This window comes from Pan paniscus, chromosome 7 (genome assembly GCF_029289425.2).
Source record: "Pan paniscus chromosome 7, NHGRI_mPanPan1-v2.0_pri, whole genome shotgun sequence".
Taxonomy (NCBI): domain Eukaryota; kingdom Metazoa; phylum Chordata; class Mammalia; order Primates; family Hominidae; genus Pan; species Pan paniscus.
Genome location: NC_073256.2, coordinates 76,937,230 through 76,953,685, shown reverse-complemented (window position 1 = coordinate 76,953,685; position 16,456 = coordinate 76,937,230). Strand labels below are relative to the sequence as shown.

Here is a 16,456-nt window from a genome sequence, read left to right as displayed (position 1 = left end):
CCAGAGGATGTGAAGAAGGTCAGAAGATGAAGCAGAGCAGGAAATGCAGAAGGTGGATCATAAGAACCTTACTTTATTTCGATAGCTTTGCAGGTCATTGAAGAACTTTAATCAGGGAAGTGATGTAACAGAATTTTGGAAGGGTCACCCTGGCTACAGTGTAACCTAGAATGACTCAGAAGAGATAAGAGTAGAGGCAGGGATACTAGCTAAGAAGCTGTTGCAGCAATGAAAGAAGAAATGATGAGAACCTAAACTAAGGCAATACTAATGGGAGCAAAGAGAAGTGAAGAGATTTCACAGGTTTATAAGAAGAAAGTGGTAGGACTTGAAAATTAATTGGATGTAAAGACCAAAGCAAGGGGCAGTCAAGGATGGCTCCTGGATTTCTGGCTTAAGAGACTAGGTGGATGAAAGAGCAGGTAGAGTGAGAAAGATGATGCTTTCAGTTTGGGATATGGCAAGTTTTCGGTCCTTTATAGGTCTTTCAGGGAGAAATGTCTAGCAGGGATTTGGATAGAAATGTCTGGCACTCAGGAGAAATAGAGGTAATTCAAGTCATGGAGAGGATCCAAGAAATTATTTTATGCATTGAAAGTACTTGATATTAAGCCATCTACTAACTCCATTTTTGTTTTTGTTATTAAAGATGAGAACACCAAAGACAGAATATATGGTTCTTCTAGAAGATCCACTTTCAATTTTACTAAAGTGAATGACCCACTTCGATGAAAAGAATAATGACTTCTAAGGTCTCTTACAACTCTAATGTTACAATTCTATTGTTCATCTGGAATTGCCTTTTGAAGACAGCACACCTGTGGCCTAAAACTTCCTTGGTGAACATGTGAAATATTTTTTAATGAAAGTCCATTACATATAAAGCCATACAACCCCAAACATGCAGTGATAATGCTTATAGCAAAGAAAAACCAAGTAAAGACACTATCTACATTTACCTACTCTGATCCCAATTGGCTGCAAACAGCAAAAGAATCTTCCTGCCATAATGGTCTCGGTTTTCCAGCACCCCGGGGAATCCATCGATCAGAGCCCTCTTAATGCCGGGATCATCTGCCTTGAAGTTTTTGAACATGTCCAGGTTTAGCTGGCGGTACTGGAAATACTGAGCCAGGAGTCTAAAGGCATCCGCTTGGTGAAACTTCCTGGCTCGGAGAAATCTCAGGATGAAGGCATCATCTGTACGTAAAAATCCAATGTCAGGCCTGGTGATGATCATGTCCCTGACTTGCTGAATATCCTGATGTAAAACATCGGGGTTTTCATTCAGTTCCAGGCGAGCTTTCTCTATAGTCTCTGGACTGAGTCCAGCCTGTAAATGGGTCATCTTGGCCAAATCTCCGTTCCAAGTGTTTAACTTCTGATATTTTGGAAGAAGAGAGACTGGTCCCATTCACCTGATGGTCTGCTGAAACTGTGGCCCATTCAACAGTGTTTTACTACCAGGCTGCCCCGGAACAGACAAATAGAGGGTCTTCTTTCACATTCAGGCCCTATGTGGTGGTGTTCATCCAAAACAGAAGCAAAACTGAGGCCATTGCTTACTGAAAAACAAATACACACAAAAGAAACAGAAGAGAGATGATGCAAAGAAAGTCTGGGCAAATTAATTGGAGCTTAGATAGAAAAACAGTATATTAGGCTGTGGGTCTGATTAGATTAGGTGTCCAAAGAACAAATGATAAATTATCCTTAAAATGGGGTATTGAGCATAAGTTGATTGTAGACAACTTGAAAATCTAATATGCAAATATTTGAAATATGTTTGGGAACGTTTTAGTTCCATTGACTAGTTAACATAATAGTGCTTGATCAGATTAGCAATAGCATGCACTTTTATTAATTACCTTAAGAAACAGTGAGAGGAGAGAATGATACTTCTCTGTGACAGCATGCTTTATGGGACCACTCACAGGCCTGGATATGGCAGAGAAATTATAGCTATATGGTAAAATTTATTGCTTCCCATTGGCCTCTTTTCTCAAACAGAAGTATCTTTCACAGAAATAACCCTTCCCCCACTTTCTTAAAGCCAGCCATTTGCATCTTAACTATAAAAAACTTCCCCTATTTTAACCCCGCCAGTGTTCGTGACTCACAGGAGTCCTCCACCAGTATGTGTGAAGAGTGGGGGTGGGGACAGGCCTATGGCTGAAAACTTGACCTCCAATAATCAAATTCAACAATGGGCAAGGAGGCTCACAGGGACATTTGCAAATGGCTTTATTATTTGCATTTGCCATTCTTTTACTAGGAAAGCAGAGGGACTTGAGACTCTTGGTTGGCTCCCTACCCAACCCAATGTCCATATGGGCTTAAAAATCCTTCCATTGTATATAACCTGCCTGTTTTCCTAAGATGCTGTTTTACTTATGATAATGATATTTTAATCCCCTCAGATACATCCTTTATGATTTCTCCACCAAAATGGTATACAGAGGAACACCCATACTGTTTCCATCTTATTTTAAATATAAATGCTTAAACTCTTGCAGACATCTGTTTGGTCTAACCTGGAAGCTTCCAAAATCAGAAGACACACTAAATATAAATAAACTTAGAGGCATTTATTTTTCCTAGCTTTCTTAAGTCAATCTTATCTGCAGTAAGAGGCAGAATATTTACTCCCAATCTAATCATTATTGGTAATGCTTTCTCATACAAAATTACTTAAATGATGATTGTTCTGCTTAATTTAGGACTAACAGTAATTTCTTAAGAGAGACAATCAGCTCACATATTTCTACTTTATATGTCTTTGGATACGGAGGAGATAAAAAAAGTAACTGGTATTCATTTTCAAGACAACAGAATAATAAAAATAATTTTATTTATAAAATATCAGCTTTGCAAAATAACTTGTAAGAAAATAGCATTTAGCTCTGTGATGTTCTCTAAGAAACAGAAGAGTCTCACTTCTCACTAATTTTGAGGACTCATAACAGTAAAGGAAAATAGTATTACAAACTCTTCCCAGAATTGTAAGAAGTTTCAAAATCTATCTAGTTCAATGCCCACCTGATGTTAAAATTCCTTCTCCAAAAGCCCTTTCAGAAAGCGGCCTTACCCAATGTCTTCCTTCTCCAGTTCTTCCCTACACTCATTGCAATCTATCTGTGACATGCTGCTGAAACTATTCACACTGATCAATGACACAGATGATGATTTAACTTATTATCCAAACTTACACACTACAAGGTGTTAATAATAACGATACTAGAACAACAGGTTCCAAGCAAACTCAGACAGATGGTCACTCTACTAATAGATATCATTTTTGTTACTACATCCAATAAACAAACTTTAGCACCTACTGTGCTGTGAGCAGCTACTGTAGGTGAGCTTTCTCAATATTTGATGTTGACTACATCATCCTTCTTAGACCTCCTTCTCCCATTTTACCATTCTTTTCTATAACTCCATTTACCCTTGATTTGTCACCTAGCCCTTTGTCCCTCTCTACTCCATCTTCTCCTTCTGTGCTCACACCTTCAATGCTAGTGTTCTCTAAGATCCTGCCCCCATGATCTGCCATCTACAACATCAGTCCGTAGCTCCTTTCAGATCTTCAGACTGCACATTCTACAGCCTACTGAACATCTCCACTTACTTGACTCACAGACAACACAAACTCGATCTGTTCAAAACTAAACTAATCATAGTTCCTTATCCTGAATTTGCTCCTCCGTCTTTGTCTTTTAGTGAATGACATCATCTTCCATGCAGTTTCCCACGCTAGAAACCTGGGAGTCAACTATTATTCCACTCTCCCTCTTATCGCCCACTATCAGGCAATCACTTCCATAATATTTTTCAAACTTTCCCAGTTATTTCCATCCCCATGATCACTGTCTTTGTTTAGACTGCATCACTACTCATCTGTTTAGTCCTGTGACATTCTCCCTATTGATACGCTTGCTGCCAGTCCATTCTCTGCATTTCAACCTATTCTCTATATTACAGTTGAAATATGCTCATGTCACTCCTTGATTAATATCCATCATTAGCATCTAGTTGTCCCAGGATAAAGTATAAAACTATGTAACATGATTTCAAGGCCTTTCATCTTCTGGTCTCTTTACTCTCCAGATTTATTGTCTGGCCATGCAGCCATCGGCAGCTTCTTCTCACCTTTGTGTGCCTTGGTGAAAGCTGCACTCTCTCTGCCTAGAATAACCACTGATTGACTCCTCTTTGCCCTTCAGAAGTAAACTTGAAACTCATTTCCGCAGGAAACCCTTCCTGGCCTTCAGAAGTCAAAGCAGTCCCACGCAATATTCTACTGCCATTTTCCTTTCTCTCTCTTTATCCAGAACACCTTACAGAGAAGGCCTGGATTTAATTCATCTGTGTATCCCTGATACAGGGTGTGGCCAAAAGAGTCAGCTCCATGAGCAGAGCGACTTCATTGCATTCACCACCACATCCTCAGTGCCTCATACAGTGCCTGCGATGAAGTAGATGCTCAGTAAATAGACCTAGAATACATGAATAAAGAAAGTAGTCAAAATGTTTGAATGAGTGAATAAGTGTTTCAGTACCTCCAGGACAGTTTATCCTTAAATGAGATGTTGTGGCTGATTGATTAATGTCTTTCCTCATCTACAAAGTATTTTTTTTTTCCTGGAGAATTTAGCCTAAGCACATTGTGCTTCCGATTCTCACCTCCCTAAAGCAAGCATGCCAGGTAATGTTCACAGTTCCAAGCCATGGAGCACAGTGCTTAAAGCACAAGGCACAGCCATGACTTATTCCCTACAGAAGATTTAAAGCATGGGGCAAGTTACTTACCTTACAGTTCAGGGAACTCAACAATGTTTCTGAGATAAACTACTATGGGTTCAAAAGGAAAGTTGAGGTTGCATTTTTCATGGCCTGCTTCCACATATAGCTATGCCTCCAATCTATAATATCTGAAATAAATTTGCTTCAATCTATATCTTTATTCTGTGCTCAGCATACAGTAGAAGCTTCTGGGGAGAATGCTTAAGCCAGGGTCACTGGGTTTCATAACTTAGGATAACATAGATATTTTCCATTAAAGGCAAATTCTTCATACCAGAGGTCTGAATAGACTGCTACTTAAATAACAACTTCAATTGATAATATTTAAGGCACTAGAAAGGCTGTATGAAGAATGTTCACCAGGATATAGCATTTTCATTTGACTATAATCTTTTGTTCACATAAAGGACTTGGTTCTCATTCAACTTTTCCAAATTATAAATGGATACATTGAACTTGTATCACATGAAGAAGTGGAAATGGTTTTCTGTGCTGGCAATATTAATAATAATAGTACTTATTATTTATTATAGCTATTTATTATGTTCTAGGCATTTGCAGATTCTCTTTTTATAGACTACAGTATTTAATCCTCAGAACAACTGTATGAAATGAGTATATTATTGTCCTCATTTTTCAAATGAGGAAACTAAGGCACAGAGAGGTTAAATGATTGCCCCAAATTACACAGACACTAAGAGGCAGAAACTGGATTCAGCCAAAACTAATCTTTCTCTGAACCCATGCTCTTTACTGTTATGCTGCCCTGTCTCTTATGTGTAGCAGAGAGATTTTATTATTTATGATTTAAGACCTATGTGACCATCTGCAAGTTTCAGAACCTCACTCTGGTTCCCTAAAATTCCTTTCAAACTTACCATTCTATGAGCCTAAATATACCAGTGGATGAATAGATATTCTTGGGTGGCCTAATACTCTGCCTTACAGATGTCCAGTTGCCATCTTTTCCTCCTTCCTTCATTGGAAGATGACTGGTGCTGTTCAAAATCTAGCTGTCTCTGCCTTTTCTAGCATTCACTAATTTTTGCTCTTCCTTTAGGTATTTTCCTTTGGCAGAAATGACAGATCAAAGATAACAGATCTTGTCATTCTCTTTGAAGGATTGATTGCCATGCCTAGCAGAATGCCAAGCATGGTGTCAGCACTGAAATGTGCTTGATGATCAAACAGGCCAGTTTAGGCAGATTCATGTAAGCCTCAGAGGCCATCTCCCTGCAATGTGGTTTAGTCCCAAATGATTCTGTATTTGACACCATTTCAAATGCATGGAGAGTAATTCACAAACATTCTCTGGCAAGGCCAAGGTGGAGGATACCTCCTTTCACTCCAATCCACACCTTTTCCAGTGAGCCAGAAAATTAGGTAATGGTATTTTTGTATGAGAGGGAGAAAAGAAGAGTATCCATACTATGATATTTAAAATAATGTTATCTGTAGATTCTAGTTGTATATTTCATCTCAAGTTTACATTAGAAAAAAATCCTTTTGTATTTCCTCATACAGAATTTAGTATTAGGAAAGTACATCTACAAACATACACTGTATTCCTTATGAATCAGAGTTTAAGCTAAAAATATTTTCAGAAAACTATGATAATTCAAATGAAATCAATTTGGTAATTTTACGATCTATTATTCTCATTTATTTATTTTATTATAATCTTCAGAAACACACATACAATATATCAGGAAAAGGTCAGAATTATATCAGCAATGTCTCATCTAAAAATATGTATATGTATGTGTGTATGTAGTATTTCAAAGCATTTTATATCAATTATCTTTTTTCTTTGTTACAATGATCCTGCAATAGACAGAAGAAAGATAATTCCCTGGGAAGTGCTGAGGTAAAATTCTGTGAAATAATGTTGGTAAAACTGCTTGTGAAAGGAAAAGATCTACTTTACTTTAACTGTAAATTCTTGTTGATATTATAATTATGCTGTATCCAGGTAAATATTTGGGGTACATAACAGCTAAGTCAGATAATGAGCTTGTTTTAAAGTTGGAAAACCAACAAATATTCATGGAGTACTTATTAGATGCCAAGGTCTTTGATATTATATAGTCTAATTTCCACAGCAATCCTTAAAGGTAGGTTATTACTATTAGATGAAAAGATGAATCTGAGATTTAATATGGCTGAAAGAACAAAGATTTGCACTCAAACCTACTTTACCCACGTTTTGTCCAAGACTCTGCTCTCCAAGTAGGTGCCTTGTTTAACATCAGTCTGAGTACTGGTGCCCTCACACTCAACTACACTCACATAATAGACACACATCCACACCCTGTCAGTCCTAAAGGACATCATTTAAGGGGTGTTGTAAAACTGCCCAAATTTGGGGAGGAAATAGAATATTGTTGTCATGATCAGAAAGATAAAATCTGTAAAGCCTAAATATTATTTGAAATATAAGAACATCAATAACTGCTGAACAACACCTCAAATTTGCATGGCTTCTGGGTGTTCTTAGTAATACAAAGAACAATTTTTAAGTACACATAAATTTAAATTAATACAAATATAAAATAAGAAACAATAGCCATATTTGTTTTGTGGGTTTCTTTCACAAGAAAAGGATGAAAAATTAATACCGGTGACAACACTTTGTACAGAAAGTCTAACCAACTAACTCATCCATTGGTATGTGTGAATTTTTGTTTCCAAATTTTTAATATATATTGAATTGGGTTAACCCTTATAGCTCTTTACCTTGCTAAAAACTTACTTCAAATTTTTAAATTGAATATGAATTTTTACCTAGGAATACCAAAAGAAATTTTTATACTGAATGAAATAAAAATAGATGCTGCTGATATATCTAAGCCAAAACTGAAAATCATAGTGACCAAAAATATTTCTTTTTAAGTGTAACTCTATTTGAAATCTTTCTTGAAAGATAATACACTCCCTTACAGCCTATTTAGCCTACATTTAAATCTCAGAGGCTGGTTGATTACATGTTCCATGGTGCTGACCAGAAGGAGTCTTTTTTCTGATGGATGAATTTTCAGATTGGCCATTATGGTTTGTAGGACTTCTGCATGAGTACTGGCTAAGGAACATCAGACCTGTGGGTAAAAAGTGACCCTGAATTCATTGACTTTCTTTAAATGTTAGCCAACTTACAGATATAAACTATCTGTACTAGGGGCAGGGAGAGTAGTCTACAAGGATAGAGAGGAGACTCTGAATTATCTGAAAGCATAACGTGACCAGAATTTAGCCCATGCTACACAGTCCACCTTTCACCACCTTTAGCTTAGTCCTAGCCTAGGACTAACTCTTGCCACATAAATACTCATTGTGTAGACTCCCTTGGCTCCCTTTAAAACAGCAAAGAAGCACACAATCATTTGCTCCCATTTGGTCCTGCTCTTAAGAAATGTTAAAAGTAGATTGGAATGAGCTCCATCAGAGTAGAGACACTGAAAACTTTTGTAACCAAAATAGATGCCAGGTCAGAATTAGAATAGACTGCAACTCAGGGAAGAAGGATCTATGTGACAGAGGATTCTAGAACCATTTTGCAGTTTTCTTTGGGGCAAATAATGCAAGGAGTTGAGGGGAATGCCAACTTATAAAGTATGAGATTTTTGTTCCTCCTCACTGTGTTTGGTAGAAAAAGTCTTTAATTGAAGTAGCATTTAGCTTACACCTCAATGTATCTTAAACAAAATTAATATATAGGGAAATAATTGTTGAGTCATAGAATATTAGACTGGAATGTTTTGTAGGCTATTCAACTATCTCCATAAGAAGTCATTGGCAGTTGATACCCCAATTTTTAAAACAGATTAGTTGTGCTTCCTAGGGGTATCAATGGGAAGAGAAAGGAAAACAAACAAACAAACAAAAACCTTGACCCTTCTGTCTTCAAAGGGAAAGAGTATTTCTCTAAGAATAGATTCTCTTTTTTAAGGAAGAGGACCTAAAGGAAGATAAGAAAGGTAGGACTCGCCCAAAAACGGCCATTAACTCTATTTGCCCCCTTTTCCACTAAATGTTTTCCCATGTAACCGTGGGAAGGGTCCATGTAACCGTGACCCTTCTTCTGGATGTGATTGCACAGACAATGGCAGCAGTGGGAATCACAGCTAAGAAAACTGCCTGGGAAAAGTAAAACACAGCAGCATGCTTAAGGGTGAGGTGGGAGGAAAGAGGCTATTTTTATAACTTTCTCCTCAATTAGAAATAGAATTTCTGAGCTCTTATTTCTTCAGAACATGGAGTGGTTTTTGTTTCATTTTAGAATGGGTCTTATTATTTAATAATCAGATGTAAAAGTGAGAATATTAAAAAAAAAACAAACTTTTCTTTGCCCTGGCTTCTCAAAGGGTGGTCCATGCATCAGCAGTGGCAGCAGAACCCAGGAGCTTGTTAGTGACACAGCATGTCAGGACTCACTTAGACCTACTGAACAGGTAACAGAATCCCCAGGCAATTTGTATGCAAATTAATGTTTGAGAAAAGCTGGTCCAGAGGATTTATAACGACCCAGAGGGGTTGAGAGGTAGGTTAATTGCCTCTGAGGCCAGAACTCATGCTGTCTGTGGACAGCCCTAATGCACTGTCCAGGAGGAACATAAAAGTACCCACAATGTGTTCTTTACCTATGGAGCAATGGCACTCATAATAGTTTATCAGATCACCCTGTTAATTACTCTGACTATGTTTGCATGCTCTATATATCAACCACAAAAGAAGGAAGAGAGGAAGGCAGGGAAATTTAGAGAGAGGGAGGGAAAGGAGGAGGGAAGAAGAGAAAAAAGGAAAGAGTGAAAGATCTCATGGGTTTTGTTTATTTTGTTTTAATTTGACCACATATTAAGAAGTTTTTATGTATAGATCCTGTAATTTAACACGCCCCCCTACAACAAGCTATTCCCAGGTCCATAACTTCTCTCCTACTTCCTCCAAAACTATAAAAATAATGAACAATTGAATAAGCTATGTAAGTGACACGCAGATATATGGAACTTTGTCTAAGACCTTTGATACTATTTTAAGGAGCATAGATAGAAAAGGAGTCATCAGTGGTCTGCACAATATTTAGGAACAGATTTGGCTAAAAGCATCCTAGAAACAAGAACAGATCATCTCAAACACATGTGGAGAAATTTCTGCTGGCTCAGAAATCAGCAAGCACAAAAGCTCACAGGAAATTAGCCTACCACACAGGGAACTTTCTCTGATACTCCCTGTCACAGAACAGGTGCATAAAGGGACAGAGCCTAGGGCAACCTGACCTGAGAAGGTATAATAAAGGGCTGTGGGAGGCATCAGAGTTAGGGAAGAAAAATGAACTTACTATCTCAATAAATGGAAGCTTTTTATGGGGCAGGGGATGTTTGGCCAGTTCATTTTCAATCCATAAAGAATCAAGCAAAAGAATATAAACTTCCCTTAAACTAAGAAAAACTTAGATTGGCAATTAAGCATAAGTTTCAATAAAGAGACATACATCAGTTAGAGGTTGCAGACTTGTCAAAATTCACACTGTGGACCTTCTTTTGAAACAACTTTATTCCAGTGATATCTGGATAAAATTAACAATAATCAAAACAAGCAATATTTGGGAGAAGGTTGAAAAGAAGGTCTCTCTTGGCAATGTTGAGGACATATTTCTGGACTGATTGCATATAGTCAAGCTTCATATATATATATATATATATATATATATATATATATTTTTTTTTTTTTTTTTTTTTTTTTTTTTTTGAGACGGAGTCTCGCTCTGTCGCCCAGGCTGGAGTGCAGTGGCGCGATCTGGGCTCACTGCAAGCTCCGCCTCCCGGGTTCACGCCATTCTCCTGCCTCAGCCTCCCGAGTAGCTGGGACTACAGGCGCCCGCTACCACGCCCGGCTAATTTTTTGTATTTTTAGTAGAGACGGGGTTTCACCGTGTTAGCCAGGATGGTCTCGATCTCCTGACCTCGTGATCCGCCCGCCTCGGCCTCCCAAAGTGCTGGGATTACAGGCGTGAGCCACCGCGCCCGGCCGCTTCATATTTTGTATACTCATTCTGCTGTGCTGCCTCCTCTGTCTAAGTCACTGTGTAACAGGAAGAGTAGAGAAGATCAAAGTCAGCCTGGATCCATTTACTAAGGATGGAAGTCTCTGCTATCAGGAAGTACGTAAAGTTGTGAATAGACTTCTTAGGGATAATAAAGTGCCTCTCTTTGTAAAACCTTCAGAAGTGAGCAGACACTACCAATTCTGAAAAGTTCAAGATTTTGCCTTTTGGGAAATGAAAGACCTTCCAGCTGTCTACTCCATGATTCTAAAATGATGCACTCTTCTATGAGCATGTCTACAAAAATATATGATGACACTCGGCTGGAAAACATTTTCTCTTCACCTTTAAATCCATTATAAAAATGAGTAATTTCTGTTACTGAAAATATTTTTTAAAGGCAAAATAGCTCTCAATAGAAAAGATTTAAGTAAGGAAGCCAGGATACGTCATTCTATAAAAATTAATAAGCTCAGCATAACATTTCAGTCAAGAAAAGTCATTGCTTACAGACAGATGCCTGTAAGTCTCACTGAAGCAGCACGTTTTAAAATTTCCCCAGCCCCAGGAGATTGTATTAAGCAGAGGAAGACAGAAGCTCTACAGGCACTGGATTCCTGGACTGTGTTTCTGGTGTGAAGCAGCTAGAATTGGCAATATGTACACTTTTAAAAATTGTCTTAGCTGAACCATTCTTTACAGACAGAAAAGGGAGTTTTAAGAATCTCCTTTCTCAGGGACTTTTAAGAGGTCTTGGTTACTGTGGATATTACCAAGCCAAGGACATTATGTGGATGACCAAATTTTCTTCTATAAAATCCATTTCACCACATATTTTACTAGTTTTCTTGCTTGGGATCCAAAAGTGAATGAATTTTAGAGGCAGGTGGAATTATGTCTATATAATTAGTGGTAGTAATTAACTTTTGACACAATGCGACTATTTCTCATTCTCAAAGAGACTTAAGTATGAATTTTCCTCAGAACTTCTTCCGGAAGATACGTATTTGTGACTGTCTTTATTTTCGACAATGCCTCTAATGGTGAGCAAGCTGGTTTAGATGAAACGTGCTGCAATGTCTTTAAGAGGCAGAATAAATACACAACGACAATTTTAAAATCAAGCTTTTCTGTGCTCTGGTTTAAACTTTCTTATCATGTGTGACCTATTATTCCCATTTAAATAATCTCGTTTTTAATTAAGATGTTAATTTCATAAGAAAATAACTTGTCATAAAATCCCAATGCTTTACTGTTCAGTAAAAATCAATTAAATGAACACCCAGCAAGACATTTTTATTGATGACAGGCTCAGGCACTTATTTTCTGGTGCTTGTTAGCTCTTATAAAACAGATAATCCTGGCTAAATCAAACAGGGACTATGACTTGGGCTTAGACTTTCAGGTTCAAATTAATCAGACATTTGAAAGGTGTTCCAACTTCCCTTCAGCTGAGATAGAAAATGATAGCACTCTAAAAGCAGAGCCTGGCAGAACGGAGTTACATAAAATGCCTTTTCAATTTTTGCATTCTATTACCCTTTACTATTATAGGAAAATGGTGTTATCACCTGATTACTGAGAAAGCACACAAAAATCTCGCCTTCCAAATCTGAGCCAGTCCTTGACTGGTGACGAACAAAGCAAGGCCATCTGGTCTGAATATCATTACTACTTTTGCCATTTGGGCAAGGGATCTATCTTCTTTGCTTCAAAGAGAGGTTTAAGATTGGAAAATAGAAATGAAATAAGTAGACAGGAAGAAACATTGGAACAAATAGTTCATTCGAATGAGAGCCCCCTTTCTTAAGTTACAATCATTACCATCATTTTTATTTTTATTCTTGCCAGAGTTAACCTTTAGGGTCGCTATTTTACAAAACATTTTAGTGAAAAAAGAAGAAAAAACTTAATTCTGGAGTTTCTGCATTAAACACTTAGGAAAGGAAACGGACGTGTGGGTGAATATGAGTCATCAGACACCCCCACCCTGCTTCCTGGTGATTCTCCATTGGAAAACCAGAAACACAGGTTGAGCTTACATTTCTATTTTTCTGGAATCACATTATGCCCTAGGCCATGTTAATTTCCTCAACTAAACAGACCCTAATCTGCTGAAAGGCAGCTGGCTAACTGCTGGTGTCTGGCAAGTGCCCCATCTGTCCCCGTGCCTGGGGTCTCTCCCTCCTGCCTTCACTTTCCCTTTCTCGCAAACAGGCGTCTCTCTTTGTTTTCAGGGGTTTGTTCACCTGAACTTTCCTTCCTATGCCTGTCAACTTGAGCTCTTTCCCTCTACCCTGCGGACCTCGGGCTTTGTCTAAGTGGCAAGACACAGTTGTGTGACTATAGTTACCGCGCTGGTGATGGTGGCTATGATGACGGTGATGGTGGAGATGGGGGTGCTGATGTGTAAGGGGGCGCAGGCTGAGCGGGCGCCGGGAGGAGGATGGACCGCGGAGGCGGCGGGGAGCGGGGTGCGGTGCGGAAGGGATGGAGTGCAGAGGGATTGCAGATGGGAGCTGTCCACATACCGAAGTGCTGAAACGCCGCAGCCATGGCATCGAAAGAGCGGGGGAAAGGCGGGGAGGCTCGGCAAATACAGAGGGGAGAAAAAAGGTAACAAATACCTTCACACGGCCGCCCAGCCTTGCTTTGGGAATGTATTTCTGCAGGTGTCCTCGCTGCTGAACTGGGTGGGTGAGATCCCCTATTCTGGCAGGTTCGGGCTCAGATTTCTCTAGAAAGCTGTGAATGAGAGCTCGGGCTCCACAAGCGGCTGTGATTTTGGTAGGAGGCGTGTGCGCCCGATTCTGTCCTTCTATACCCAGTCTAGCTTTCCCCTGGGTCCTAAATGCCTCCGTACCACAACCCTCCCTGGTTCCGTTGAGACGTACCAATAATTATTTGTAATTTTGTTAACATCTGGGACAAAAAGTACCGGCGCCATCACTCCCCACACAACATTAAAAATAGAATATTTCAAACGGATTAATGAAAGCGCAAAAGCAGATGTGTGTGTCTGTGTGTGTGTGTGTGTAAATTTGACAGATAAGAAAGTATCACAAACCTATGGGAATTATTTTACTAACAAATGGTATTAAGAAAATGAACTATTAGAAAAGACTCAAATCAAAGTCTTATTTCACCAAAATAAATTACACATAGATGTTTTTATCAAAAACATAAAATTTAAAAATATAACTAGAAGAACAGAAATATTTTACCGATCTCAGGATAGGAAAGGTTTTCTAAGCACAAGAGGAATAGAAGACATAAAAAAGAAAAAGATCGGTAAGTTTGAGTGCATAAAAACACTCCTGAATGTCAGAATATAAAAAAAAGTAAATACAAATTACCACTTTAAAAAATTGCAGCAAGTAGATGTTTCATACACAAAGTATTACATATAAGAGAAACACTAACAGCCTTTTAGAAAAAAAGGAGGAATGTTAAATGACAAAGAATTTACAGAAGAAATGGGGATGCATAATAAACACATTTTTTTAAATATCAACCTCGCCAGTAAATGAAAATATGCAGTTTAATATGGCAGTTTGGGCTGAAGTTTTAAATATGCATGTCTTATATTGTTGGAATAATAGTAAGAAAGCATAACATTTTTACAAATCTATTTCACAATGTATATCCAGTGTCATAAATATACATGGCATTTAGATCCAGTAATTTCACTTCTCGTACCTTATGCTAGGGATATATTCAGATATGCAAAGATTTATGTGTATAAATTTCATTTATGATCATAGAAATTGTCAAAAAATAAAAAAGCATTAATTTTTATATAGCCTGTAATATTTATAGCTATTAAAACATATTTTTGAAAACTGTTTAAGGCCAAAAAAGAAATACTTGCAAAGTGTTAAGTGAAGGAAAGCAAGATATCAAATACAGCATTCCCATTTTTCCCCAGTTTTCAAATTAGTTAGATCACTATGGGTAAATTTTCTTTTTGCCAAGATAACTTGATTTTCTTACTTGTATTTGCTTAAAGTTTTCACATTTACTAAAAGGTTAGAAAACTTATTAAATATTTTAAAGTAATCTTTCTATCATGTATTTCAAAGACTTTAAAGTCATCAGAATTCTTCCAACTCTGACACAGTATTATATATTTACTTATTTGTTTAGTCATTCTCTCTGATGGAATGTAAGTACCATGTGGCAGATAATTTGTGTGTTTGTTCACTACTGCTTCCCAAGCACTTACAAGTATGCCTGGAACAACATAGCTTACACATTCCCAGAACGAGAGAATCCACATCTGGAAATGATGTAGCAATAAGACAACCATCTAAAACTTAGAGATTCAAAATTGAGAAATGGTTGCAGCAAGCGAAGGAATTTTTGGAGATGGGTTGGGTGTGATATATGGGTGGTAAGTTCTATGCTCTATGGCTCCATAGGGGCTAAGATATTTTTGATAACCACTAGAGCAGATTATTGCAGAAATATTGGCTGATCATCTAATATCCTGAGGCTTGCCCACACTTTCCAGCCCTATTACATATGGGCAGGGCCATGAGCTTACTCTGGCCATGGGCTATGACAATTCCTTACTTAGTCCCCAGGTGACTAAGTAGAACACAGTCTCACCTAGCCCCCTCTTCATTTCAAATTTCCATTCCCACTGTGAACAAAGAAGAAGCCATAGTTATGGGAAGTCACTGGGGCTGCAGAGTTAATTTGTTCTTCCAGCATTACCTAGCCTATTCTGACTAATTCAAACTCAAACTTAAAAAAAATGGCCTGCACATTAGATCATAGAAATATTAATGACAACGTCTTATGTGCTAAAAAAAAAAACTACAGGGAAAACAAAATATGATCCAGTTAACTAGAATATTCTTCCTTCTACAATTTGACCTTACTCCTCACACATTTTCTTGGCTCTTAAACATCCATGCTAGTCACATGTTCAACAATGTGCTGTTTCAACATTGTAAAATCATCCTGACATCTCCTTCATAAATATAGGTATTTCTCTGGGTATTAAGCCCATTATTCCTGGACTCTCAACTTCAGTGCACCCTCACGTGGATAGAGCCTTTACCTGTCACTGGTCAACACACACAAGGCACTCCCCCTGTACTTAAACCTACATCACAGCAAACCCAACATTACCAGTGCCCTTTAAAGGAGTACAGAAGTGAGTACTGAGTTGGGCGTGCCAGGAGCGAGGTCAGGCAGCATAAAAGATGCTTATAAGCAGGCCGGGCCTTCACCCTTGTCATTGACTGTTTATGCACAAAGGGGTTCATGGAGGAATCCTGGTAAACAAATATGTAGGCAGCTTCCATGTGTGGAGCTGAAATGGAGGTCAAGCAGAGTGTGCAAAACATCAGCACAATGTCAATCAGGGTAAGTGAAGGAAAGGAACTTACTGAATGATTATATTCTAATCTGTTCAGTGCAAAGGACCTATATGCTTATCAAAGTAGCCCAGTTTCCTTTGGAATGACATTAAAAAGTGTAAAATCAAATTAAGTTCACATCTAGCCAATTTCCCAAGTAAGGCAGTTGCAAATAAGTATTTACAAACAGGATAAGGCATTCTTTACAATATTTTGAAACACATTCCTGGGGGATGTGCTA

General features: G+C 38.1%; 1 protein-coding gene across 1 annotated transcript in view; it reads right to left on the bottom strand.

Moving 5' to 3' along the window:
* Positions 1-13,660, bottom strand: part of CLVS1 (clavesin 1) — a 216,872-nt gene extending 203,212 nt beyond the window's left edge. The window contains exons 1-2 of the mRNA XM_003805105.6: positions 13,474-13,660; positions 960-1,565 (exon numbers count right to left, since the gene is read on the bottom strand). Of these exons, the coding sequence (XP_003805153.1) occupies positions 960-1,414 (455 nt within the window). The 5' untranslated portion in view covers positions 1,415-1,565; positions 13,474-13,660. The remainder of the gene's footprint in view (positions 1-959; positions 1,566-13,473) is intronic.
* Positions 13,661-16,456: the final 2,796 nt, after the last annotated feature.